Source organism: Thalassophryne amazonica, chromosome 12 (assembly GCF_902500255.1).
Source record: "Thalassophryne amazonica chromosome 12, fThaAma1.1, whole genome shotgun sequence".
Taxonomy (NCBI): domain Eukaryota; kingdom Metazoa; phylum Chordata; class Actinopteri; order Batrachoidiformes; family Batrachoididae; genus Thalassophryne; species Thalassophryne amazonica.
Window position 1 is genome coordinate 13,243,359 of NC_047114.1, and position 26,305 is coordinate 13,269,663.

The 26,305-nt window shown below is 43.5% G+C and overlaps 1 protein-coding gene across 4 annotated transcripts; it reads left to right on the plus strand.

The window, feature by feature from the left end:
• The first annotated feature begins 1,490 nt into the window (after window positions 1–1,490).
• On the plus strand, window positions 1,491–24,443 carry atg10 (ATG10 autophagy related 10 homolog (S. cerevisiae)). 4 transcript variants are annotated; one of them, XR_004564202.1, is made up of 8 exons: window positions 1,492–1,609; window positions 3,832–3,938; window positions 4,025–4,132; window positions 5,056–5,224; window positions 15,350–15,447; window positions 15,575–15,672; window positions 20,680–21,087; window positions 23,850–24,443. XR_004564202.1 is itself a non-coding variant. In XM_034183741.1 (7 exons), exons 1-7 carry the CDS (start codon window positions 1,549–1,551, stop codon window positions 20,836–20,838), a joined length of 705 nt encoding a protein of 234 aa, XP_034039632.1. In that variant the 5' UTR covers window positions 1,491–1,548; the 3' UTR covers window positions 20,839–21,149. The 4 variants fall into 4 exon arrangements, 3 of the variants coding, with proteins under 3 accessions (XP_034039632.1, XP_034039631.1, XP_034039633.1); XM_034183741.1 differs by lacking the exon at window positions 23,850–24,443 and having other exon boundaries at window positions 1,491–1,609; window positions 20,775–21,149; XM_034183740.1 differs by lacking the exon at window positions 23,850–24,443 and having other exon boundaries at window positions 20,680–21,149.
• Window positions 24,444–26,305: the final 1,862 nt, after the last annotated feature.

Below are 26,305 nucleotides of genomic sequence, written 5' to 3' on the forward strand. Positions count from 1 at the left end.
GTCACCAATCATAATAAACTCCTTTGGCCAAATACGATTTAAACCACTTAAGTGCAGTACCTTGAATGCCAATAAGATGTTCTAACTGGGAAACAAGTACTGAGTGATCGATCCACAGTGTCGAAGGCTGCTGTGAGGTCCAACAGAACCAGCACAACAGGATTCCATGCATCCACCAACAGAGTGATGTCATTATGTACTTTTAAAAGTGCAGACTCAGTGCTGTGCTGTGATCTAAATCCAGATTGGAGTTTTTCAAAGATGTGTTTATCTTCTAAAAATGACTAACTGTATCAACACAACCTTTTCTAAAACCTTGGAAAGAAATGGCAGATGTGACACAGGTCTAAAATTGGATTAAACTGACGAGTCAACCAAACCACTGCGTGTGGTGAAAAGCCTCGCACCCCAGCTGTAAAAATTGTGATAATCCAACCGACATCACGGTGTAGAGTTGTGTTGTGCTCCTGAAGTGAGCAAAAGAGAAAGATAAAAGAAATTAAAGTTTACTAACGCATGGTGTGACTGTTTGGCCCACTGCCAGCAAAATTTCACCAAAGGTATCCAGTGACGCGTAATGGCTCATTTATGAACACAGACACATAGCTGAGTGATAATTTTGAGTGCGTACATGCGCGTGAGGAACACAGCGCTGCCTCCCACTTTGGTCCCGTGTTTGCCATCCAGACGTTTGGACACTGGGCAGTCTTCAGCGCCTTTTATGGCTGTCTGACGGCAGTCTGTGCCATCTACCTGTTGTCTACATACGCTTTGGATGCCATCGTGCAGGTGTGGACTAGGTAACCCGGATGCGTTCTGACACTGCTGACCACGCCTCTTCCCCTCCCGACTGTCTCCGATAATGGTAATATTTGCCGTTTCAGCCTGGTTCCTGCACATTCTTCTTATGTGTGACGGTGGGTTTCAGTTACAAATTTGACAGTTGCTGATTAATTTATTTTCTTGAGAACAGTTTATAAAGTCACAGCTTCAAAGTCGAGTTCTTTAAAGCTTCTCCCTCATTAAATGCCATCTGACTTGTACAAAACAGTTTGTCTGCAGTTACACTTTGCTGTTTTAAGTTAGTTCTTTGATCACTGACAAACATCTTTATGGAACCTGTGGTTTGGATCTTTGGACCATTTCCCACCAGATGGGTAAATTTATCCAGCTGGAGCTGTGATCAGAGCTACATGACTTAGCCAGACGTTTCTGGGTTCGCTCCTGACCTCCTCCTTTCTGCCCTCTGATGGACTCACAGCCTGTCCATGGTGAATACCGTCGATCGTTAACAGGAAGAAGCAGGTTTATAAAGTAATGGAGCTCAAAGTTTCTGTGATGATTCCTCTCCCAAGATGGCGAACAAAAATAAGTAGAAAAGGAAATGAATGTCCTCTCTGGCCGTTTTTTTTTTTAACTCTGGCGGGGACTCGGGTCTACGCTCCCACGCAGCAGGTGGCGGTACTGCATTTATACGCTGGTTGCCTTTCGCTGTAAATCTCAAAGAAGAAAAAGGAGCCGCATTTGGATGTTTCCGGGTCTGTTCCTATGCTTCAGCTGAGGTGGAACCGAGAGCCAGATCTAGGACCCAATCGTCAAAGATCAGCAGGTCAGTCAGAACCGCAGACCCAGAACCTAAGCGGCTTAAAGAGGTATTTTTGTAGGTGGGTTTTAGCCGTGACTTGTACAGAGTAACGAGGCAGTATAAGCAGAAACGGGCCAGTTTTAAGGGGTCGGCGCTATGGGTTGCCGCGGACTTTACACCGAGCGCCCTCTGGTGGCTATTTTTGTTTGATGAAAACATCGCCGAGCTCAATACATATACATGTAATTTGGTCACTTTTCAACGGGGTCAAGCTCGTCAATAAAGTCAGTTTAACGTACAGTGGTTCATTTCAGGTCAGCTTGGTGTATAAATCTCGTCGTTCCAGGCAATGAGAGCTGTCATCTGGCTGACAGAAGCAAGTTAGAGACAAATCAAAACCAGCTGATTTTGTTTTCATCAGGCGGCCAGTCGCTGAGGTGCGAATTCTCACCTTCGGATTGGCCACTTCGCTGGAAGTGACTGTATCCGTGGCAACCCATTTAACCACTCTGTAAGTCTGATGCCTGGAAACCGATGATATCCCAACACATCCTCATTATGTTATATGCATATGTTGCGGACATGAACGAGCGAAGTCCTTCAGACTTTATTTTGAGTAAATGCTTCAGGGGAGCATTAGCATGGCAAAACCTTTCAGCTTCGGGGGGGGGGGGCTCCGCCATACCCAGACCCCCCCACCTTTTTAAGCATTTTTCTTTATTTGCCACTCGCATGCTTGGAAACACTCCTCGCCATCTAACCATGTCCTTCAGGTCCTTCAGATTTTTTTCAGTAAAACGGTTCTTGGAAGCATGAGCATGACTAAAACCTTTGAGCTTCTGGGGGGGGGGCTCTGCCTACCCAGACCGCCCACCTTTTTAAGCATTTTCCTTATTTTGCCTTTCAGCTGACCCCCCCCCCCCCCCCCCATTGCAGCCCTCTTAACCCCCTGCCACTTTAAGCATTTTTTAATGTAGATGTAAATTAATATTCAAAGTTTTCAGCTAGTTGACAACTGTCATATAAATTGTCATGTAAATGCCACTTATATACATGCTGTCCATATTCTTGAGCCACTTAGGTGGGTAGGGAGAGTTCCCATGGGATAAAAAAGCTTTTCAACCTACCATCCCTGGTTCTCAAGACCAGGCACCTCAGTGGCTCTACTCTCTCTTTTTTTTTTTTTTTTTCTTTAAAGATATGTATGGGTACCTTAGTAAACACTAGTAGAGCTCCTCCTTAGATTTGGAATGTATAATAGAAGATATACCTTACTGAATTTTAATATTAATATGATATACGATATGACTATGATTTAACGCAACGTGCAGCAACAGTGAAAATAAACATTCTTAAACAAAACAGTAATAATACCACTCATTTTGCAGTTATCATAAGGTTAGGATACTGTGCCCTACAAAAGCATTGGAACATAAACATAAATAATATACAATAAGCCTTTTATGTTATTTTACTTTTTAATTTTATGTGAGCAGTTATTTTAAGATTTTGTACAGTTACTGTTTTCGGGATCATAACACCTGGGCATAACACGATCATGTGCGGTTGTTGACTGTGGGATTAAAGACAGTGAATGCATACTTGCATTTAAGTAAAATCCAATCAAAGTAAAATCTGTCTGAAAACACGACAGCATGATCGCACCATGTCACTTACAGCATTGAACTGTGCGGTAAATGGTCAATTCAAACCTTGCTTTTTGCCCACTTCGGTGATGGCGGTGCATGCTCAGGATTTCGCCCTCTAGCTTCCTATATGTAACTCTATGAATCCACTACATTAAACCTACGGGAGAACCACCAGGATCTCCGCCATGTTGTTGCCCCAAAATGCATTTTTTGTGTGTGTGTGTGTGTGTGTGCACGCGCAGCAGAGGCCATTTACTTTGAATGTGCTCTGTTCACACGATTTCACTGCAACACAACTGTCACTTTAAAAATGGTTCACTATTTCACACTATCATTTGCACGTTGGAAATAATCTACAGTTCATGTGCCAACCTGTAGGAGGCGGTCTGTATGGCTCAGCAGTGCTCCGTTACACCATGAACACTTCTGGATGCACTGACGTGGCAGGAGAGGGAAAAAAACTGTCAAAGAGCTATTGGTGTCAATCCTTGAGAATTTACAAGTCCACAGTTTTGATGACGACGCAGCAGCAGCCGCATTTGTTTTTGTGATTGACTGAAACACATTGCTCATCACTGGATGATGTTTCCTCTCCAGAAATGACCTCCTTCGTCCTTGATGAGGAGAGCTTCTATCAGTGCTGCTCGCTCCTCCTCCAGCGATCCCAGCAACTGAGAGACGACTGGACCTGGGAACCAGGTCAGGTGAGGAGGTCTGTACTGGACAGGAAGACTGTGGCTGCCACCAGCTCAAAGTTTGAAACAGTACTGTGGTTCTGCTTTGAGTCCAGGGTACAAAGGAGGGGTACCTGCGGAAGACTGCTGTCAGGTCTGTCATCACTGACTCAGAGCCAGAGACCATCTTTGGACCTGATCATCAGGGACAGGAGCTACAGCAGGTGAGATGGACTCTGTTGGGATGTGGCCCGCTGTGGACTCAACCCTGAGCTGTCCAGATGTTGTCTACACTGAGTGCAGAGGGTGTGTGGTTTTTTCTTTTACGTGGATATTTGTCTCACACAAACACAAGTTTTTAACTGCAGTGGCTCACATCCGCTGCTATGAATCTGAAATTAGTGCTTCTGCCCGCTCTGACTTTGCACCACATGTCTCAGCTGTTTAAGTAAACCTGTGGCCTCAACTGAAGGACGTCATGTTGCTTTGAATGGAAATATAAATCACCTCACTCTATCATGGGCTGGGTGCTGGGTCGGGGTGTGGAAACCAGCAGCTTCGGTGAGGAAACGTTTACTGACCCTGACCAGTGTTTCTCCTCCAGTGTTATTGGCTAGAAATATTTTATTAATAACGCCAATGAAAAATACGGCCAAATAACATTAATTTGGATGTGAATCATTATTTCATTGAGTTCAGAGCCCTTTGATCCTGTGTTCTCGGACACAATTTGTTGGCGGTGGGGGGGTGGTAAGTGAGCACCAGTAGGCCTGGAAAAAGTTCTTGGGGACTTCTTGCTGTTTTTCAGAGTTGGTGGGTTCCCTGATTGCAGCACCTGTTGAGTGCAGAATCAGTGGTGTTGAATCAGTTAACCACTGTAATTTATCAAATCTTTAAGATGTGTGTTTAATTTAAATTGGTCTTGTTTGTGCTGCTGTGGTCACTCCAGTAAAATGGATTTTTTTGTTTTTTTTTTTCAATTTCCTGTGGATGTTGTGGATTTCATATGTCACTGCAGTCACGTGACTCGGTGTGGGTCACGAGGTGGGCTGGTGTGGTTGTTCATGGCTGAGTTCCGTGATGGCAGTGAGCTGCTGTGCTGTGTTTTCGTTTTAACACTGTCTGTATTATCTGTCTCCATCTCCAGCATCATCCAGCTGCTGCAGGTTGTTTTCATGGCAACCATGATGATGATGATGATGGAGTGGCTGTTGCAGCATCTAAAAGCTGCTGTCATGTGCATCGATACGAATATCATATCCTCTACTCCTGCAGCTTCAGGACGCCTGTGCTCTACTTCCGAGCCTCCACCCTTGGTTAGTCAGTTGAGGAAGCTCATCTTTGAATCCAGTGCCCACATTTTGTGGAGAGTACTGTGGAATAAATCTGTTTAATCCAGCGGGAACAGCTGCTTGTTGTACATCCTCTTTGCTCATGTTGTGATTGATCCCTGTGCTGCCAGTCACAGGCCTCGTCCCGACTGAACTTAAACTTGAGTGGTGATGGGAGCGGATTTCAATGGGCATGTCGGTGAAGGAACAGAGGTGATGGGTAGATATGGTATCAAAGACAGGAATGTGGGAGGGCAGAGGTGGTAGATTTTGCAAAACGGATGGAAGTGAGTGTGGTGACTACTTTAAGAAAAAGGAGGAGGGCAGAGTGACCTATATGAGTGGAGGAAGGTGCACACAGGTGGATAACATTCTGTGTCAGAGATACAAGCAAAAAGATGCTGGAGACTGGAAGGTGGTGACAGGAGAGAGTGTAGCTAGACAGCAACGGGTGATTCCTTTTTGTAGGCTTACTTTAGAGGTGAAGAAATGGAGAGATGACCAAGGATCAGATGGTGGAAGCTGCGACAAGAAGCTCTTATCGACTCTGTGTGGGTCATGAGGTGGGCTGGTGGATATTGCGACTTTTAGAAGTGATTAATGCGACTTCTAAAAGTAATACATGCCACCCATGGGATTCAAACCTGCAATTTGCAAAAGACTGCCAGCCAGAAACTTTACCACTGTGCTACCTTCGCTGGCCTGTATAGAGTGCGGAAAAATGCCTGAAATCACAAGGAGATGGACGTATTTAAAAAAAAAAAAAAAAAAGTTTTTAGCTTACATTATTAGCTCTGCAGCCCATGATGGTTTTAATGAATAATCTAATTAATGGATCAATTTTTAAAGTGTTTTTGTAAAATTTGAGCCCCAAAACATCTAAAAATAGTCTCCTGGTTAAGAAATGTGGAATGTGGGTGTTTCCTGTTAACTGGTGACTCACACAGACTATGAATATTCTTACGTGAGCATGTAGCATCACTGCTGCAGCAAGCAGCACCTCCTGTGGTGAAGCGAAGATGCTGCACTGGTGACGTCTCAGCTGTTGTCGTGTAACATCTATATATACTGTAGTTATCATGGCAGAAAATGAGGCCAAAAGGTGCCACAGATGAGGGAGCTATTGGAGGATGAGTCAAGGTGATGTGGATCCCTCTAACTAAAGCCAGACCGATAACTGTTTTTTTTTGTTGTTTTTTGGGGGGGGGGCAATACTATTATTGAGAAGTAAAAAAAAAATGATAATGATATCACAAAGGGATGTAATTGAGGCTTGATGTTTTCCCATTTAAACATGAACTCTGTTGTAAATCTATATATAAAAAAAAAATGACGTGTGGCTCTGTATGTGTCCACTGCGAATGCGGGACTCAACCTGGCTTTCTGTGTGTGTAAGCCGTCACCTCACTCCATGAAACAACTGCAGCATATGCCTTTTCAATGATCCATTATGCCAATTAACCACACAAGTGCATTTTATTTCAAATATTTGAAATAAAATGCTCACAAAGAAGCCATTTATTCATGCCCTTAGCATTACCATTGTGCTGTGATTGTTGCGACTCCTAAAAGTAATTTTCAAGACACATGAACGATGAAATAAATCATGAATTGCTTTCAGGTGCTCATCTTGGTCACATCATCAGCTACCGTTTGAAAGTAAACTTAAAACCTATAAATAAATATAAAAGTTCCTCTTTGTGTTTATTGGCAGTTCACAAACCAGTATTGGGGCCCCTTCACACATAATACAAATCAGGGCGAATCACAGCGGAACAGCTCATATGAGCAAACCACGAAAACATCGAGCTGACTGGCAGGCGTGAACAATCCCGCTGCGATGGTTTTCATGCGCGCTCCTGCACGACACTGTCACGTGCAGAAAACTGTCACAGCGGGAACACAGTGCGAGCAGTTGGAGCATGTGTAACCACATCGTGCAGCTACTGTGGGGAAAAAATAAATGAATAAATACATGCCACCCATGGGATTCAAACCTGCAATTTGCCAGCCAGAAATTGCCAGCCAGAAACTTTACCAGTGCTACCATTGTTGGCCTGTAAAGAGTGCGGAAAAATGCCTGAAATCAATAAGGAGATGGACGTACTTAAAAAAACACAAAACACATCATTTAAAAAAAAAAAAAAAAAAACATTTTATTGAATCCCTCTTATCAAGCGGACAATACAAGTATGATCTGTCTGTTCCTCTGTAGATGACCCATGGTCACAGACGTACAGTCTTGAAATGGCATGAATGAGAAGCCGGACGCTCTTATGTCCACATCTACTGGTCCGGTGCATCCAACCGACGCGCGTGTCGTGGACAGTGTGTCGCAGGACAGATACCACGTCATGTGGAACAGAGCTCAAATGGGTGACTTGACATTCAGCTTGCTCGCTGCGTGGTATGATCTGACCCTCTGTTTCACCTGGGGCAGCCTGTCAATGTGCACGATGTGCTCTTGCTCGCTGCAGCCCGTCGCAACAGCAATATATGTTTTTATGTATGTCCACATGAAGACAGCAAGCAGACACGCGTGTCACTGGACAGTTCATGTCTGTCCAAATATGGTATGTGTTCCTCAGCCGTGACGTCCAGAACTAGAGGTCTCAGCGGCAGCTGCTGTCGGCGGGCACACACCGTGTCACACTCTTCTGTGTAAAGTCTGGTTCACATGGCAAGATAATTAGGCCCATATCGGACCCGATCTTCCTCTTCTGACAATCTTAAGGATGCTCTGACAATTGTGATGATGCTAAAGATGATCTTATCAGATATTCCTGCTATATGTTGTGTGTTAAGAGCACCCTGATCTGCTCGGAAGGACGTCAGGGGCGCTCTGATCGCAAATTAGGGATATTCAACATGTTAGATTGTCTTGGGCTGATATCGCAGTGTGTGTGTGGTGTCCTCCGACCACAAACGAGCACGCAGCCTGCTGAATATGACGTGTAGCCAATCAGAAAGTGAGGTGACAGATGCACGGAGCGGAAAATAAAATCAAAACGGCTGTCCTGACTTACCAGAAAGTCTGGTGGTCTCGCTGTCTCCACTCCTTTAAAGAACTCTTTTTCTTTTTGTATAACTTTTTTCCCCTCTGTTTTAAATAGTCCACAAACTACCTCTGTCTATTTACTCTGAAGTCAGGTTTAATCTTGAGAGATTTTGCGAGATTACCTGTCTGACCTGGGAATGTTCGTGTGTGAAATCTGTTTGTGTGTGGTGTGTTGACTTCACCGTGTGGCTGAACACCACACACTGTACGACCAAACCTATTAGATCTATGATTTTATTTATTTTTTTTCTCCACATGTGTTCTCTCAGATTTTGGAAACCTACAGATAATTTTAAAATCCTGCTGTGTCAATCAGGCATTATGCGAGCTGTCAGTGAGAGTCTGGTCAGCAGCTGACAAGCACCTTGCTTTGCTGTGTGCGCGCAGACCTGCCTGTCTGGCCCCCATGAGATCATGTCTGGGCAGCATGCATATCAGCATTTTATGCAGGTGTGCCCCCCCCGGCACGCCACATGTTTTGGGGGAGTGGGGGGCGCAAACCACACGTACGCCACGTGTTTTTGGGAGGGGGGTGCGACACGCGCACATGTTGGATACACATGCAGGCCACGTGTGTTGTGTTTTGCAAAGCCGCACTCATGGGGGTTCTTAGACAAATTATACATCCAGCTCGAAAGTGATCGTCTGCTGACTGTTTTCGAGCTAATAGTGCGAATGGTTACGCATTTTCTAAGTGCCAAGCGAGCGGTGTTTGATGTTCGTCTGTATCACCTGGAATTTGGCCAGCACCTGTCGAGAGAGGGATCGAATGGGCTCTCACAGAGCACACTCTATCTTTCAGCCTCTGGTGTGTGCATATCCGGTTGTTAAATGTGATGTAACGCATCATGTGATTTTCAATTCCGGCTCCAAATGAAAAGGCGCACTGTCATTAACATTGAGAGCTGCACTGAGGCGCTCTGATAAGGTTGCACTTAAACCCTTGCACACAGACAACAGCATTAACATCACAACATAAAACTCTTTGTATATTACTACTGGTGGTTGGCTCTCACTGCGGTATTGTATCACTTCCTGTTCCGAAGCACAGCTGTGTTTTTCTGTATCTGTTAGCTGTTTAATCTGCGCAGTTAGATTGATCTAGTTATCTAGATTACGATTTGTTTCCCAGTGTAATCTTTACGTGCCTTAACTAAAGCACTCCTTCTGCTGAATCACCTCTAAATTATTTACACATTATTCACTTTGCGTGTTTTTAGGAATCCGCTAGCTTAGCGTAGCTACTAGCTCTTAGCCGATTTAGCATGGCGGCTTCTCCTGTCTCTCCCGCACTTTTCTGCTCTGGGTGTGAAATGTTTAGTTATTCCTCGGCCTCCTTTAGCAGTAACAGTACTTGTAATAAGTGTAGCTTATTCGTAGCTTTGGAGGCCAGGCTGGGCGAATTGGAGACTCGGCTCCGCACTGTGGAAAATTCTACAGCTAGCCAGGCCCCTGTAGTCGGTGCGGACCAAGGTAGCTTAGCCGCCGTTAGTTCCCCCCTGGCAGATCCCGAGCAGCCGGGAAAGCAGGCTGACTGGGTGACTGTGAGGAGGAAGCGTAGCCCTAAACAGAAGCTCCGTATACACCGCCAACCCGTTCACATCTCTAACCGTTTTTCCCCACTCGACGACACACCCGCCGAGGATCAAACTCTGGTTATTGGCGACTCTGTTTTGAGAAATGTGAAGTTAGCGACACCAGCAACCATAGTCAATTGTCTTCCGGGGGCCAGAGCAGGCGACATTGAAGGAAATTTGAAACTGCTGGCTAAGGCTAAGCGTAAATTTGGTAAGATTGTAATTCACGTCGGCAGTAATGACACCCGGTTACGCCAATCGGAGGTCACTAAAATTAACATTAAATCGGTGTGTAACTTTGCAAAAACAATGTCGGACTCTGTAGTTTTCTCTGGGCCCCTCCCCAATCGGACCGGGAGTGACATGTTTAGCCGCATGTTCTCCTTGAATTGCTGGCTGTCTGAGTGGTGTCCAAAAAATGAGGTGGGCTTCATAGATAATTGGCAAAGCTTCTGGGGAAAACCTGGTCTTGTTAGGAGAGACGGCATCCATCCCACTTTGGATGGAGCAGCTCTCATTTCTAGAAATCTGGCCAATTTTCTTAAATCCTCCAAACCGTGACTATCCAGGGTTGGGACCAGGAAGCAGAGTTGTAGTCTTACACACCTCTCTGCAGCTTCTCTCCCCCTGCCATCCCCTCATTACCCCATCCCTGTAGAGACGGTGCCTGCTCCCAGACTACCAATAACCAGCAAAAATCTATTTAAGCATAAAAAATCAAAAAGAAAAAATAATATAGCACCTTCAACTGCACCACAGACTAAAACAGTTAAATGTGGTCTATTAAACATTAGGTCTCTCTCTTCTAAGTCCCTGTTGGTAAATGATATAATAATTGATCAACATATTGATTTATTCTGCCTAACAGAAACCTGGTTACAGCAGGATGAATATGTTAGTTTAAATGAGTCAACACCCCCGAGTCACACTAACTGTCAGAATGCTCGTAGCACGGGCCGGGGCGGAGGATTAGCAGCAATCTTCCATTCCAGCTTATTAATTAATCAAAAACCCAGACAGAGCTTTAATTCATTTGAAAGCTTGTCTCTTAGTCTTGTCCATCCAAATTGGAAGTCCCAAAAACCAGTTTTATTTGTTATTATCTATCGTCCACCTGGTCGTTACTGTGAGTTTCTCTGTGAATTTTCAGACCTTTTGTCTGACTTAGTGCTTAGCTCAGATAAGATAATTATAGTGGGCGATTTTAACATCCACACAGATGCTGAGAATGACAGCCTCAACACTGCATTTAATCTATTATTAGACTCTATTGGCTTTGCTCAAAAAGTAAATGAGTCCACCCACCACTTTAATCATATCTTAGATCTTGTTCTGACTTATGGTATGGAAATAGAAGACTTAACAGTATTCCCTGAAAACTCCCTTCTGTCTGATCATTTCTTAATAACATTTACATTTACTCTGATGGACTACCCAGCAGTAGGGAATAAGTTTCATTACACTAGAAGTCTTTCAGAAAGCGCTGTAACTAGGTTTAAGGATATGATTCCTTCTTTATGTTCTCTAATGCCATATAACAACACAGTGCAGAGTAGCTACCTAAACTCTGTAAGGGAGATAGAGTATCTCGTCAATAGTTTTACATCCTCATTGAAGACAACTTTGGATGCTGTAGCTCCTCTGAAAAAGAGAGCTTTAAATCAGAAGTGTCTGACTCCGTGGCATAACTCACTAACTCGTAGCTTAAAGCAGATAACCCGTAAGTTGGAGAGGAAATGGCGTCTCACTAATTTAGAAGATCTTCACTTAGCCTGGAAAAAGAGTCTGTTGCTCTATAAAAAAGCCCTCCGTAAAGCTAGGACATCTTTCTACTCATCACTAATTGAAGAAAATAAGAACAACCCCAGGTTTCTTTTCAGCACTGTAGCCAGGCTGACAAAGAGTCAGAGCTCTATTGAGCTGAGTATTCCATTAACTTTAACTAGTAATGACTTCATGACTTTCTTTGCTAACAAAATTTTAACTATTAGAGAAAAAATTACTCATAACCATCCCAAAGACGTATCGTTATCTTTGGCTGCTTTCAGTGATGCCGGTATTTGGTTAGACTCTTTCTCTCCGATTGTTCTGTCTGAGTTATTTTCATTAGTTACTTCATCCAAACCATCAACATGTTTATTAGACCCCATTCCTACCAGGCTGCTCAAGGAAGCCCTACCATTATTTAATGCTTCGATCTTAAATATGATCAATCTATCTTTGTTAGTTGGCTATGTACCACAGGCTTTTAAGGTGGCAGTAATTAAACCATTACTTAAAAAGCCATCACTTGACCCAGCTATCTTAGCTAATTATAGGCCAATCTCCAACCTTCCTTTTCTCTCAAAAATTCTTGAAAGGGTAGTTGTAAAACAGCTAACTGATCATCTGCAGAGGAATGGTCTATTTGAAGAGTTTCAGTCAGGTTTTAGAATTCATCATAGTACAGAAACAGCATTAGTGAAGGTTACAAATGATCTTCTTATGGCCTCGGACAGTGGACTCATCTCTGTGCTTGTTCTGTTAGACCTCAGTGCTGCTTTTGATACTGTTGACCATAAAATTTTATTACAGAGATTAGAGCATGCCATAGGTATTAAAGGCACTGCGCTGCAGTGGTTTGAATCATATTTGTCTAATAGATTACAATTTGTTCATGTAAATGGGGAATCTTCTTCACAGACTAAAGTTAATTATGGAGTTCCACAAGGTTCTGTGCTAGGACCAATTTTATTCACTTTATACATGCTTCCCTTAGGCAGTATTATTAGACGGTATTGCTTAAATTTTCATTGTTACGCAGATGATACCCAGCTTTATCTATCCATGAAGCCAGAGGACACACACCAATTAGCTAAACTGCAGGATTGTCTTACAGACATAAAGACATGGATGACCTCTAATTTCCTGCTTTTAAACTCAGATAAAACTGAAGTTATTGTACTTGGCCCCACAAATCTTAGAAACATGGTGTCTAACCAGATCCTTACTCTGGATGGCATTACCCTGACCTCTAGTAATACTGTGAGAAATCTTGGAGTCATTTTTGATCAGGATATGTCATTCAAAGCGCATATTAAACAAATATGTAGGACTGCTTTTTTGCATTTACGCAATATCTCTAAAATCAGAAAGGTCTTGTCTCAGAGTGATGCTGAAAAACTAATTCATGCATTTATTTCCTCTAGGCTGGACTATTGTAATTCATTATTATCAGGTTGTCCTAAAAGTTCCCTAAAAAGCCTTCAGTTAATTCAAAATGCTGCAGCTAGAGTACTGACGGACTAGAAGGAGAGAGCATATCTCACCCATATTGGCCTCTCTTCATTGGCTTCCTGTTAATTCTAGAATAGAATTTAAAATTCTTCTTCTTACTTATAAGGTTTTGAATAATCAGGTCCCATCTTATCTTAGGGACCTCGTAGTACCATATCACCCCAATAGAGCGCTTCGCTCTCAGACTGCAGGCTTACTTGTAGTTCCTAGGGTTTGTAAGAGTAGAATGGGAGGCAGAGCCTTCAGCTTTCAGGCTCCTCTCCTGTGGAACCAGCTCCCAATTCAGATCAGGGAGACAGACACCCTCTCTACTTTTAAGATTAGGCTTAAAACTTTCCTTTTTGCTAAAGCTTATAGTTAGGGCTGGATCAGGTGACCCTGAACCATCCCTTAGTTATGCTGCTATAGACGTAGACTGCTGGGGGGTTCCCATGATGCACTGTTTCTTTCTCTTTTTGCTCTGTATGCACCACTCTGCATTTAATCATTAGTGATCGATGTCTGCTCCCCTCCACAGCATGTCTTTTTCCTGGTTCTCTCCCTCAGCCCCAACCAGTCCCAGCAGAAGACTGCCCCTCCCTGAGCCTGGTTCTGCTGGAGGTTTCTTCCTGTTAAAAGGGAGTTTTTCCTTCCCACTGTAGCCAAGTGCTTGCTCACAGGGGGTCGTTTTGACCGTTGGGGTTTTACATAATTATTGTATGGCCTTGCCTTACAATATAAAGCGCCTTGGGGCAACTGTTTGTTGTGATTTGGCGCTATATAAAAAAATTGATTGATTGATTGATTGATATTGTGCCTAAAACTCTCCTGGATATATTAACTGGGTTTTTAGACATTGTTATTGCATTTGTTTTATGTAAAAATGCCAGAGGCTCAGGTTGTTTCTCCGTTATTTTCAAAGGAATTTGCTGCGAGCTGCAATCACTTCCTGTTCATGTCGTTTGGGGGGAAAGTGAAGTTTGCCCTTTAACGTCCTGTTTATTGTAATAAATAATTTTTTATTAACATGTATATTTTACCTGTGTATAATAAAATATATAAAGTAAAAGAAAAAAGTTTTGTTAAGTGTTCTTACCTTTAGAAACAGAAGAATGCAGTTAATGGAGGTGGAGGCGGAGAAGGGAGGGATGGAGGTTTGCGTACACTGTAAACACAAACTAGATTTAAAATGTAGATCCTTAAAAGGATCATACAGATGTAACTTTAAATGTAAACTTGCAGGTCCTTTGGATCCGGAAACAGATTATCACGTGATGCGTTACGTCAGAGCTTAATAACCGGATAGGTGTAGCGACAGGTGTACGGGGCGTTGGAGGCAGCAGCGACACGTGTACGAGGTGTTGGAGTCAGCTCCGATTTTTCACAAATGTTATGCAATTCCTCCTTTGTGCGCTAGTTGATTTAAATCGTGTTATGTGTGAAGGGGCCATTAGAGATGCATACCACCACCTACTGAATTAGAGAGTGTGGAAGTAAATACAATACAGAACATGAAATAATCAAAACATATAATAAATATCAACGTTGTTCGAAAACCGCACAAGTTTGATAGTTTTAGCACAGTCATACAGCATTTTGAATGACTGAACAAGAACACTCTGAGTGTTGTAGTTTTGTACATGAAAACCACCACGTTGATGCGATGTTGGGGGCAGGAGCAAAAAAAGCTTAAAAGAAAGATGGGTACCTCTGCTCACAGTGGAGCTCATATAACCAACCATGAGTGTGCATTATGCTGCCTTCACAACCATTGGCAGTCGCCCTGTAACATCACTCACATTTGCATAGGTTTATTTTTGGCATAGCAGCCACTTGTCTCTTGTGGCTGTAAAATACCTACTCTGATTGAACATGAATGGCAGCTGGTCGCTTTTCCTCTGTCTCTTGTAGTTAATGTGACCAAGGGGTGATGGGGCTCCCAGCCATACTAGTCAGCATTGTAAACACTGTTGTCTGAGTGCCCTCTACTCAACCGATTTCATAATTACACCATTTCCAACAGCTAACATGTTTTTCTGTATTTTTTTTATTTGGTAAACTAAATGTTTTGTATTGGCAAGAAACAACGATGATACAGATATATTTGTGAAAGGCTCATATCTGCTGATATTATTTGCCAACTAATGGGTGATGGAGTGTATGACTGCGAGCTGCTCTGATTAGATCTGGTTTTCACTTGTTTATTTTGTGCTGTGTCAGAGGGGCGGAGTCTGTCTTTGGAGGAGGTGTGGAGCTCTGTTCATCAGAATTACAGACGTCGTCTACAGCATCATCCACTGGATACAATCACTCAGCAGGTAAAACTGACAGCATGCACAGTAGATGCTGTGTGCACGTCTTCACCCTGAGGATTGTGTGTGTGTGTGTGTGTGTGTGTGTGTGTGTGTGTGTGTGTGTGTGTGTGTGTGTGTGTGTGTCTGCCAGGAGCACCCGGTCTTGGGCCAGCCTTTCTTTATGCTGCATCCATGCAGAACAGATGAGTTCATGAGGCCTTTGCTGCAGGCGGCTCAGCTGGAACACAGGTGGGATCATTCTTCAACCCCAAACGCAGAACATTGCTTTGTGTCTGGTCCTGAAACTGAATAGTCCCTGCCCACTCTGGCAACACCGTAGCCACACTGTTAACATGTGGTCTGTGAGAAGGCAATGGAACATATTGTGAAGTTTTCAAGATGTCATTACCAGTGGAAGGTAAATAGTAGAGAAGCTTGAATCTTCGACTGGACTGGGTTGCTTGACGCGAGGACGTTTTGCTTCTAATTGCAGAAGCTTCCTCAGTTAAATTTCTTGCTCTGGTAGTCTGACTTCTGTCTTGACTCTCGTAGAGAAGAATAACAGAAGCCAGCAAAGCTGGAGTTTTAAACCTAACCAAACCCCTCCTACCGAGATGCAGACTGCTATTGGCTAGTGACTAACAATTGCTTCAATTAGCACCTATTGTGCTCTAGTTAGCACCCTCCTAATGACAGGGCAGGAGGGTCCTGCCTCAGTAATGGCACCCACCTCAATAGCAGGGTGTATTGGCTGGATTAAGGCATGCTGGGATATGTTTAACCTAATGTTGTTTATTTTCTACTCGAAGTAATCTAATAAATCTTGTGCTGTAAAAGGAGCGTGACTTACAGGTGATTGTCCATGAATAAGTGTTGCCACCATTTCGAACAAGAACTTTGAGTTATGCTTGTTTTTGTTGATCAGAACAGAGTAATAGGCCCGCTTTGTAACCTGTAGTACATGCTTATAGTCTAAGATAGTATCACGCCACACAAAGTGGAATACTTCTAATTTTGAACTATGCCATTTTCGTTCTAGACCTCTAGCCTTATGCTTGAGGTCACGCAAATAATCATTGAACCAAGGTGACTCTGTTTTGGGGGGGGGCGTGGTTTTACTATTGGTGGAGCAATCATTTCAAGTGTATTTTTGACTGCTGAGTTTAAACCGTCCAAAAGACTGTCTACTGATTGGGCGTTTTCCAAAGGTGAAGATAAGATATCAGGCAGCCTAGCTTTGAGTTCAGTCGTAGTTGAGGAGTTGTGTTGCCGCAATGATAAATCAGGTTGTTGTTCCACTAAACACAGCAGCTAAACTGTAAACTTAATAAGTGAGTGATCAGAGACCACTAATGCAAGAGGCATATCAATATTTCTGACAGCAATACCACGTGCGAGAACCAAATCCAGGGTATTTCCACTGTGCATCGAATCCTGAATGCATTGCTGGAATCCCATTACGTCTGTAATTTCCAGAAATGATTTGCAGAGTGGATCAGAAGGCTTATTTATATAAATGTTAAAGTCACCAATAAGCAGAATGTTATCTGCACTAGTTGACAAGTTAGAGATAAACTCACCAAATTCATCTAAGAATTGGCCAGGGGGCCAATATACAGTGACAAAGTAATATGGCTAGTTTTTATTCTTGTGATCTTGGCGATGCAGAGCGGAGAATCAAATGTTCAAACTAATTATATTTATGAACCCCAACAGCTAATAAACTAAACTTAGATTTATAAATAAGAGCAACACCCCTGCCTTGCTTCGCATCATGAGGGATGTGACTAAATGTGTGCGCCGGTGGGCAGGCCTCATTTAAGGGGAGGACGGCAGTAGGATTAAGCCAGATTTTAGATAACCCAATCATATCTAAATGGTGATCCATAATTAGATCATTAATCAACAGTGATTTTGAGGATAGTGATCTTATGTTAATGAGACCCAGACTAAGGACTAAGTTGACAACTGTCAACTCCTCAGTGGGGTTGACAGTTGGACTGATTGGATTTCAGGGTGGTTCCAGAGTAGCATATATAAGATGCCTAGAAGTAGGCTTAGGTTTGAGACATTCCACCTGGGTTATAGGTAGCAGACACAAAATATTTGATATTGCTGGAACAGCCCGTGGGCCATCCTCAATTTCAACATATTCCAATGTAGTAATGGGTATTAAGTTTGCAAAACATATCCCTCTATGCTTTTTATGGACACGTCTGCGGTAACAGGCCACAGTCTCAACTGGCCAAATTTCTCTCCCTGCCACATAAACTGCACTGTCACCATAAGTGAATTTTCTGCACTAATTTCCCCACTAAGCTAATGGATTCCACACCCACATTTGTCATAAACCTTGCAAGGTCTCTAATTGCTTGCTCAGTGGCCTGCTGTAAAGTCCTAATATTACCCTCCCAAAGACCAACTGTAGTCTACAGAAGTGCCCAGTTAATGAATTCAAATGACAGACTTGTGGCTACCCTGAGGATTCAGTTGATGTCTTGCAGACTACTGTCTGCTCAGTACCCAAGATTAAATCTGGCCAGACTTCAAGATCAGACTGTTTCTCAGGAATTTGCATACAATTTGGCTTGCAGACATGGGCAAAACTGAATCCTTTGGTATTGTGGCAGTCCATCCAAAACAGACCTTGACGTTTGCTGAGGATTGCCTAAATATAATCCAGAGGAGATATCATGCACATCTTGATGGAAATCTTAGGATGAACATGTGAGCTGAGAATGTTTGGCTGCTTTAAACAATTTATTTCTTTCAGCCATTTCCCATCCAGCATGAAGGTATACCATTTCAGGGAGTGTTTTGATTACATCAGTGCATACCTTCTACACCCGCTTACTCCAATTAATCTCAGCAGTCATAGGGTATGAGGTGGGGTTCTCGCCGGTCTATCACAGGGCCACATATATGAGACAAACACATTCAGACCTACAGTCAATTTAAAGGTCCCAGGTCACCTAACCTGCAGGTCTTTGGAATTGGGAGGAAACCACCGAGAGGGAACCCACATGATCACGCAAACTCCACACAGAATGGTTGGGAGGTGGGAAGAGAACCCATGACCTTCTGGCTGTGAGGCAACAGAGCTAACCACTAAACCACTGTGCCACCAGTATAATAATGCATCATCAGCAGATAATGAAATCTGATGTTCTTGACCTGAGATATCACTTCCTTTTATCCCTGGATGATTTCTTATGGCTCTTGCCAGACTAAGCTGTTGGTATCAGTTTTGTCTGAGAAATCACAATACCACAATTTAATCCACTGACAAAATTTAGGACCACATGCGTATCAGTGGAGCATATCAAATAGATTAGGCTGTTCAATCTCTAGAATGCCTTTTTAAAGGACATGTTGCACAATTTTTAACATCCCAGTTAGCAAGACAACATAAAAGTACTCACATGTGCTAATAATTAGTGATTGCTGATGTATTTTAGTCCTCTTACTCTGAACGTTAGCAGGTGTATTTCCGGAAAACATCTCACTTGGCAGTTCTCTGCATTTTTCAGTGTAACACACTTATTAGAAAAACAGAAACACCCAGACGACTGACAGAGGGGAAACAAACTTGCTCCATCCAAAAACGAAGCTTCTGAGCAGCCGTTCGAAAGATGGCTTGGATTTACAGACAGGAGACGACACGCTTCACCCTACAACTTTTAACTTTTTCATAAGTGTCGGATTTTGGAGCCTAAAATGTAGTGACACGCTGTTTGTATGGATGCTGGTTTACTGAAGCTGTGAAGATGGATGTGGGACATCTCCATAACGCTTTTTGTTTTTAACAGACTGCTTGGACACAGAGATGGATTTGTTACATTGGAAAAAGTCACAATACATTATTTCCAGGAGTTAATGGATGTTATTTTACGTGCCATAATCGTGAGAAAGGCAGACCTGCAGCCAGCAATCTCTTGCACGCGTGTGCTTCTTTGATTGTGGGGAGTTTACATTTGGAAATAAATCCATAACACAACAGTATGGCATGTTCAGATTTTACCCCTTTTGTGTTTTGTGGAAGGATTTTTTTTTTTTTTTTTTTACTTTGAGGGTGTGAATTTGGAGCTGGATTGTGTGTGCGCACGCACGCACTGTGCAGTTAGCGAGATGCTCATCTTCCCCCAGCAGCAGCAGTGGTGGGCACAGCTAACCAAAAAGTTAGTTTCGATAACCGTTATTCTGCTAAATGAAAAGTTAGCTTTTAGAAAGCTACGCCGATAAACCCCTAAAAAATTTAGCGGAAGTTACAGCTAAAAACTAAACCGATAACTTTCAGTATTGACTCCAGTACACGTGTAACTACTGACTCAATGAGTCAGCGCTTCTGTTTCTGATCAGCCTTCTCTCAGCAAAAGAGACCTGGTAATCAGAGAAAAAGGAAAGGAGAAAAGAAAAGAGAAAAAAAATCACTTATTTTTCACACCATACAGACTCACCGGCACATCACACGAGTCATGCACAGGCAGACAGTTTTGACTTATGGTTAAATTTTTAAATAAAGGTGGATCTGCATGTTGAATTGGCACAGGTTTTATGCCGGATGCCCTTCCTGAAGCAAATCCACATTGGAGAAACACAAATCCATTTCGGTCACTGTTAGTAATTGTTGGTCTCCAGTCTGTGAGCTTGTCATTCTTGATCACATTGGTCTGCATGATTCACATTGATGTTGTGGTTTGTCACGCTTAAGTCAAAGTGCAACCTGTGCTTTTCTTAATGATGGAGGAATAAAACCAGATTCTCAACACTCCTCAAACATTTCCATATTTGAGGGGATTCATTTTACTTTTTTTCCTCCATTTACTCACAACACATAGAATGTTTTGAAGATCCTCAGAAGAACCTCATGCAGATCTGTGATCTCATCGAGACGATATCGTACACGAATATGCATGTTAGTTTTAGAATTAATGAATATGCTTTTAAGTTATAGTGCTAAAACCAAAGCTGTGAGGGACAGGCGCATAGACGGGGTGAGATTCTGTATCCTCCATGGCCACGTTGTTGGTGGGGAATAAAAACCAAAACACAATCAAACATTTACACTTTTGGTCACTTTTCCTTTGATTCTCTCAAAAGTCCTGTTTGTGAAACTGTTTTGTTCTTGTTTGAAGATTTGAAAGTCATTTGTGCAAGCTGTGTGGAGGGGCGGGGCCTAGCATTGGTCACTTGAGTGACGAGTGGTGTTTGACGCTGTACTCATTATAATGACCATGTGCTGTTGTGTGTTGACAGGTTTGTAAACTACGTGTTGTCCTGGCTCAGTGTGGTGGGTCCTCTGGTTGGTCTGGACGTCCCACTGAGCTATTGTCTCCCGCTCTGCCTGACAGACCCAGAATGACAGCTCGGCTTCGACCCGTCCACACAGGCAAACTGAGGATGTGGGCCGTGTGAGATCCGACGTCTCCTGTGCTGGCTGTGACGTGGTGGTTACCTGCTATTTAGTTTGCTGGCTTCTTAGCCAGAGTTCTCCAGTAAATCTTTATCAGAGCTGCTTCGGTCTGACCATTAAATTTTGAGGTGGTCCCAGAAGAACGCAGACTGGTGCACAAACGGCGTGATGTCCTACGTACAGCTGGCACGTGTACGTAGGACATTTTGAAATGGATGCCTGCAACATGTTTCAAAAATGCTGGGACAGTGGTATGTTTACCACTGTGTTACATCACCTTTCCTTCTAACAACACTGAAACATGAGCAAATGTTTGCACAAAAACAATAAGGTTTATCAGTTTGAACATTAAATATCTCGTCTTTGTGGTGTATTCAATTGAATATAGGATGAAGATGATTTGCAAATCATTGTATTCTGTTTTTATTTACATTTTATATAACAATGTCCCAACTTCATTGGAATTGGGGTTGTAAAACTCTGTGCAGTCACACAGGTTGTCAGAATCAGAATTGCCTTTATTGTCATTGTAATTTACATTGCAATGAGATTTGAGTGCAACTCCACAAGGTGCGAGTAATTGTTATCCAAATAAAAGATAATGAAACTTAACAAGATAAATTATTTAAATATATGTACAACTAGAGAGCAGCCAGTGATCCCCTGGCCCATTTTGATCACCCTGAGCAGTGCTTTCCTGTCTGCTGCTGAGCACCCCCTGTACCACGCTGTAATGCAGTATGCCAGGATGCTCTCGGTGGCTCTGTAGAACAACACCAGCAGTTTCTCCTCCAGATTGTTCCCCTTGAGCACCCTCAGGAAGTGGAGTTGCTGCTGGGCTTTTTTCACCACCACTGTGGTGTTGGCAGTCCAGGAGAGGTTGTCACAGAGCTGTACTCCCAGGAACCTGATGGAGCTGACCCTTTCCACACAGTCCCCATGGATCTAGAGCGGGGCTGGGTCACCCTACCCTTCCTTGAAGTCCAGGATTATTTCTTTTGTTATTGTGGTGTTTAGCGGCAGGTTGTTAGCTGAACACCACACCGTCAGTCGATTGACCTCGTCTCTGTAATCACTCATCCCCCTGAGATGAGCCTAACCACAGTGGTATCATCCGTAAACTGTATGATGTTTGTGAGGTGGGTCGGAGAGCAGACATGAGTGTAAAGGGTGAACAGGAGGGCCCTCAGTATGCAGCCTTGAGGGGAACCGGTGCTGAGTGTGATGGTGGAGGAAATGTGAGGACCAAGTTTCACACACTGTGTGAGGTTTGTGAGGAAGTTCTTGATCCGCTTTCAGATGGGGGTTGAGATGCCCAGATGTGTCAGTTTCTGGGCCAGGATCTCTGGGATGATGTGGCTGAAGGCTGAGCTGAAGTCCAGGAAGAGCATCCTCACATAGCTACCCGGGTGCTCCAAATGTTCAGCGCGGTGTGGAGAGCTGTGGTGATAACTTCTGTGGAACGGTTTGCCCTGTAGGCAAACTGGTGGGGGTCCAGAGTGGGAGGCAGACAGGCTCTGATGTGCTGAGAGACCAGTCTTTCAAAGCACTTCATGACCACAGACGTAAGTGCAACAGGCCTGTAGTCATTTATGCTCTCCACTGCTGACTTCTTTGGGACTGGGATGATGGTGGAAGATTTGAGGCAGAGTGGAATGACGACCTGCGACAGAGATAGGTTAAAGACGAGCGAAAACTCCAGCCAGTTGGTCAGCACACCCTTTGAGTACCTAGCCAGGTACCCCATCGGGGCTGGCCGCCTTCCTGGGGTTCACTGCCTTGAGCACACATTGCACTTTGTGCTCCTGAAGTGTTAGTGTGCTAGTGCTGTAGGGTGGTGGGTGTGGAGTTGCTGGTGGTCTGTCTGCTTCGAAGCAGCCAAAGATGCAGTTCAGCTCCTCTGCTAGTGAGGCATCAGACCTAGCATTACCTGGGGTTGCTGCTTCTGTAGTTAGTTATACGATTTATTCCCTGCCACATCTTTCTGGGGTCATTGACACTGAAGTGGTCCTCTGTCTTTTTCTTGTAGGCAGCCTTGGCCTCCCTGATGCCTCTTTTCAGGTCAGACCTGGCCGCTCTGTACACAGCCCTGTCCCTTGATTTAAAGGCAGTGTTGCGGCTTTTTAATAGGCACTGGACTACGCTGTTCATCCAGGGTTTCTGGTTTGGAAAAACCCTGACCCTTTTGTTGACATTGACAGTGTCAACACAGCTCTTAATGTAAGAGAGTACGGTGTCAATGTACTCCTGCAGGTTGTGGCTGGAAAATAAATCCCATACAGCAACATGTTCTTTAAAAGCTTTTGGCAATGTTGCTTTGATTGTTTCACAAAGCAACCGCACGTGAGCTCCTTCACATGTTCACACATAATGTCTACCCACATCTCCACTGTCCTGCTGACCTGACCATGTGATATTTTAAATCGGTGTGCTAAATCAGCCATGACACAGTTTTGTCTTAGTTTCATCAACGTCGTTAGAATTTGGTCCACAACTGGCATTGATGGTGAAGCTGAAACAAATGGTTGTAGGCAGGCTACAAGTGTATGAAATTCTGTGAGTGGAATCCCTGCATACAGGCGGGAGTCTGCATCACTCTCAAAGATGCAGTCAGCTGCAAGGTGTGGTGGTCCTGGTGCTGGTGGATGCATTTTGCTGATAAACAGTTGGGTCCATAAGTATTTGGATGTTCACCACCACAGAATAAAACAGTCCAGATGTTCTTGTTCAACTTTCAGCTTTAATTCATCCACTTTATCATGAAGCTGTATGCTAAATTCAAAACTGTGAGATGAACATCCACAACAGACCGCCGTCCCAGGGTCAGTACCACCACAGTGTCGAATTAGAGTAAAAAGCTGCTTTCGCAGCTGACGTGGCACTTTGATGCTCCTTCCAACCGTCTGGAGGAGTGCCAGGTCCAGGTGTGTGCCTGGAAGTGAACCCTGGCCTCTATAGGAAGGTGCATTCATACATACACAATACTTCATTTGTCTGTGGTTTATATTTGCAGAGTACTTTACCACCATCACAACTACAACAGCATTTGAAACAACACAGCTGAGCTGTGAAGACGTGCACACTGAACACAGCTTCTTCATCATTGATGGAAACACGGCGCTGGATTAAAGCTGAATGCAGTCCTGCCACAGAACGCAAAGGCTCATTGTTCATCACAGTCTCATGAAAGGAGACCACGTGACACCACCTCTGGAACTCTGCCAACCAGACCAGCTTCCTGTCACACTGGTTTAAAATGGAGATGAAATTAAATGACTATGACAGACAAATTCACCCAGAAAAAAAGAAACCCCTTTGCTTTATGTATCAAATAATCTAATTATTGGGAAATCCCAAAACCTGTTTCCTGTACATGTGCAAAAAAAAAATGCTTTTCTCTTTTTGTTTATTTTTTAATTCCTGCTTTTTATTTGCAATCATGTGATCATGACAGAAAAATAATATTCTGTCATCTGTCATGACTCTGTGGCACCAAGTGTTGGTTTTTACATTTGTATTTTCCATACTGTCCCAACTTTTTCTGATTTGGGATTGTAGTTGGATAATGTCATTTTTTTTTTTGCTCTTGCTTGCCTCTACTGGTGGTTGGCTCTCACTGCGGTATTGTATCACTTCCTGTTCCGGAGCACAGCGGTGTTTTGCTGTATCTGTTAGCTGTTTAATCTGCGCAGTTAGATTGATCTAGTTATCTAGATTACGATTTGTTTCCCAGTGTAATCTTTACGTGCCTTAACTAAAGCACTCCTGCTGAATCACCTCTAAATTATTTACACATTATTCACTTTGCGTGTTTTTAGGAATCCGCTAGCTTAGCGTAGCTACTAGCTCTTAGCCGATTTAGCATGGCGGCTTCTCCTGTCTCTCCTGCACTTTTCTGCTCTGGGTGTGAAATGTTTAGTTATTGCTCGGCCTCCTTTAGCAGTAACGGTACTTGTAATAAGTGTAGCTTATTCGTAGCTTTGGAGGCCAGGCTGGGCGAATTGGAGACTCGGCTCCGCACCGTGGAAAATTCTACAGCTAGCCAGGCCCCTGTAGTCGGTGCGGACCAAGGTAGCTTAGCCGCCGTTAGTTACCCTCTGGCAGATCCCGAGCAGCCGGGAAAGCAGGCCGACTGGGTGACTGTGAGGAGGAAGCGTAGTTCTAAACAGAAGCCCCGTGTACACCGCCAACCCGTTCACATCTCTAACCGTTTTTCCCCACTTGACGACACACCCGCCGAGGAACAAACTCTGGTTATTGGCGACTCTGTTTTGAGAAATGTGAAGTTAGCGACACCAGCAACCATAGTCAATTGTCTTCCGGGGGCCAGAGCAGGCGACATTGAAGGAAATTTGAAACTGCTGGCTAAGGCTAAGCGTAAATTTGGTAAGATTGTAATTCACGTCGGCAGTAATGACACCCGGTTACGCCAATCGGAGGTCACTAAAATTAACATTAAATCGGTGTGTAACTTTGCAAAAACAGTGTCGGACTCTGTAGTTTTCTCTGGGCCCCTCCCCAATCAGACCGGGAGTGACATGTTTAGCCGCATGTTCTCCTTGAATTGCTGGCTGTGTGAGTGGTGTCCAAAAATGAGGTGGGCTTCATAGATAATTGGCAAAGCTTCTGGGGAAAACCTGGTCTTGTTAGGAGAGACGGCATCCATCCCACTTTGGATGGAGCAGCTCTCATTTCTAGAAATCTGGCCAATTTTCTTAAATCCTCCAAACCGTGACTATCCAGGGTTGGGACCAGGAAGCAGAGTTGTAGTGTTACACACCTCTCTGCAGCTTCTCTCCCCCTGCCATCCTCTCATTACCTCATCCCCGTAGAGACGGTGCCTGCTCCCAGACCACCAATAACCAGCAAAAATCTATTTAAGCATAAAAATTCAAAAAGAAAAAATAATATAGCACCTTCAACTGCACCACAGACTAAAACAGTTAAATGTGGTCTATTAAACATTAGGTCTCTCTCTTCTAAGTCCCTGTTGGTAAATGATATATTAATTGATCAACATATTGATTTATTCTGCCTTACAGAAACCTGGTTACAGCAGGATGAATATGTTAGTTTAAATGAGTCAACACCCCCGAGTCACACTAACTGTCAGAATGCTCGTAGCACGGGCCGGGGCGGAGGATTAGCAGCAATCTTCCATTCCAGCTTATTAATTAATCAAAAACCCAGACAGAGCTTTAATTCATTTGAAAGCTTGACTCTTAGTCTTGTCCATCCAAATTGGAAGTCCCAAAAACCAGTTTTATTTGTTATTATCTATCGTCCACCTGGTCGTTACTGTGAGTTTCTCTGTGAATTTTCAGACCTTTTGTCTGACTTAGTGCTTAGCTCAGATAAGATAATTATAGTGGGCGATTTTAACATCCACACAGATGCTGAGAATGACAGCCTCAACACTGCATTTACTCTATTGGCTTTGCTCAAAAAGTAAATGAGTCCACCCACCAC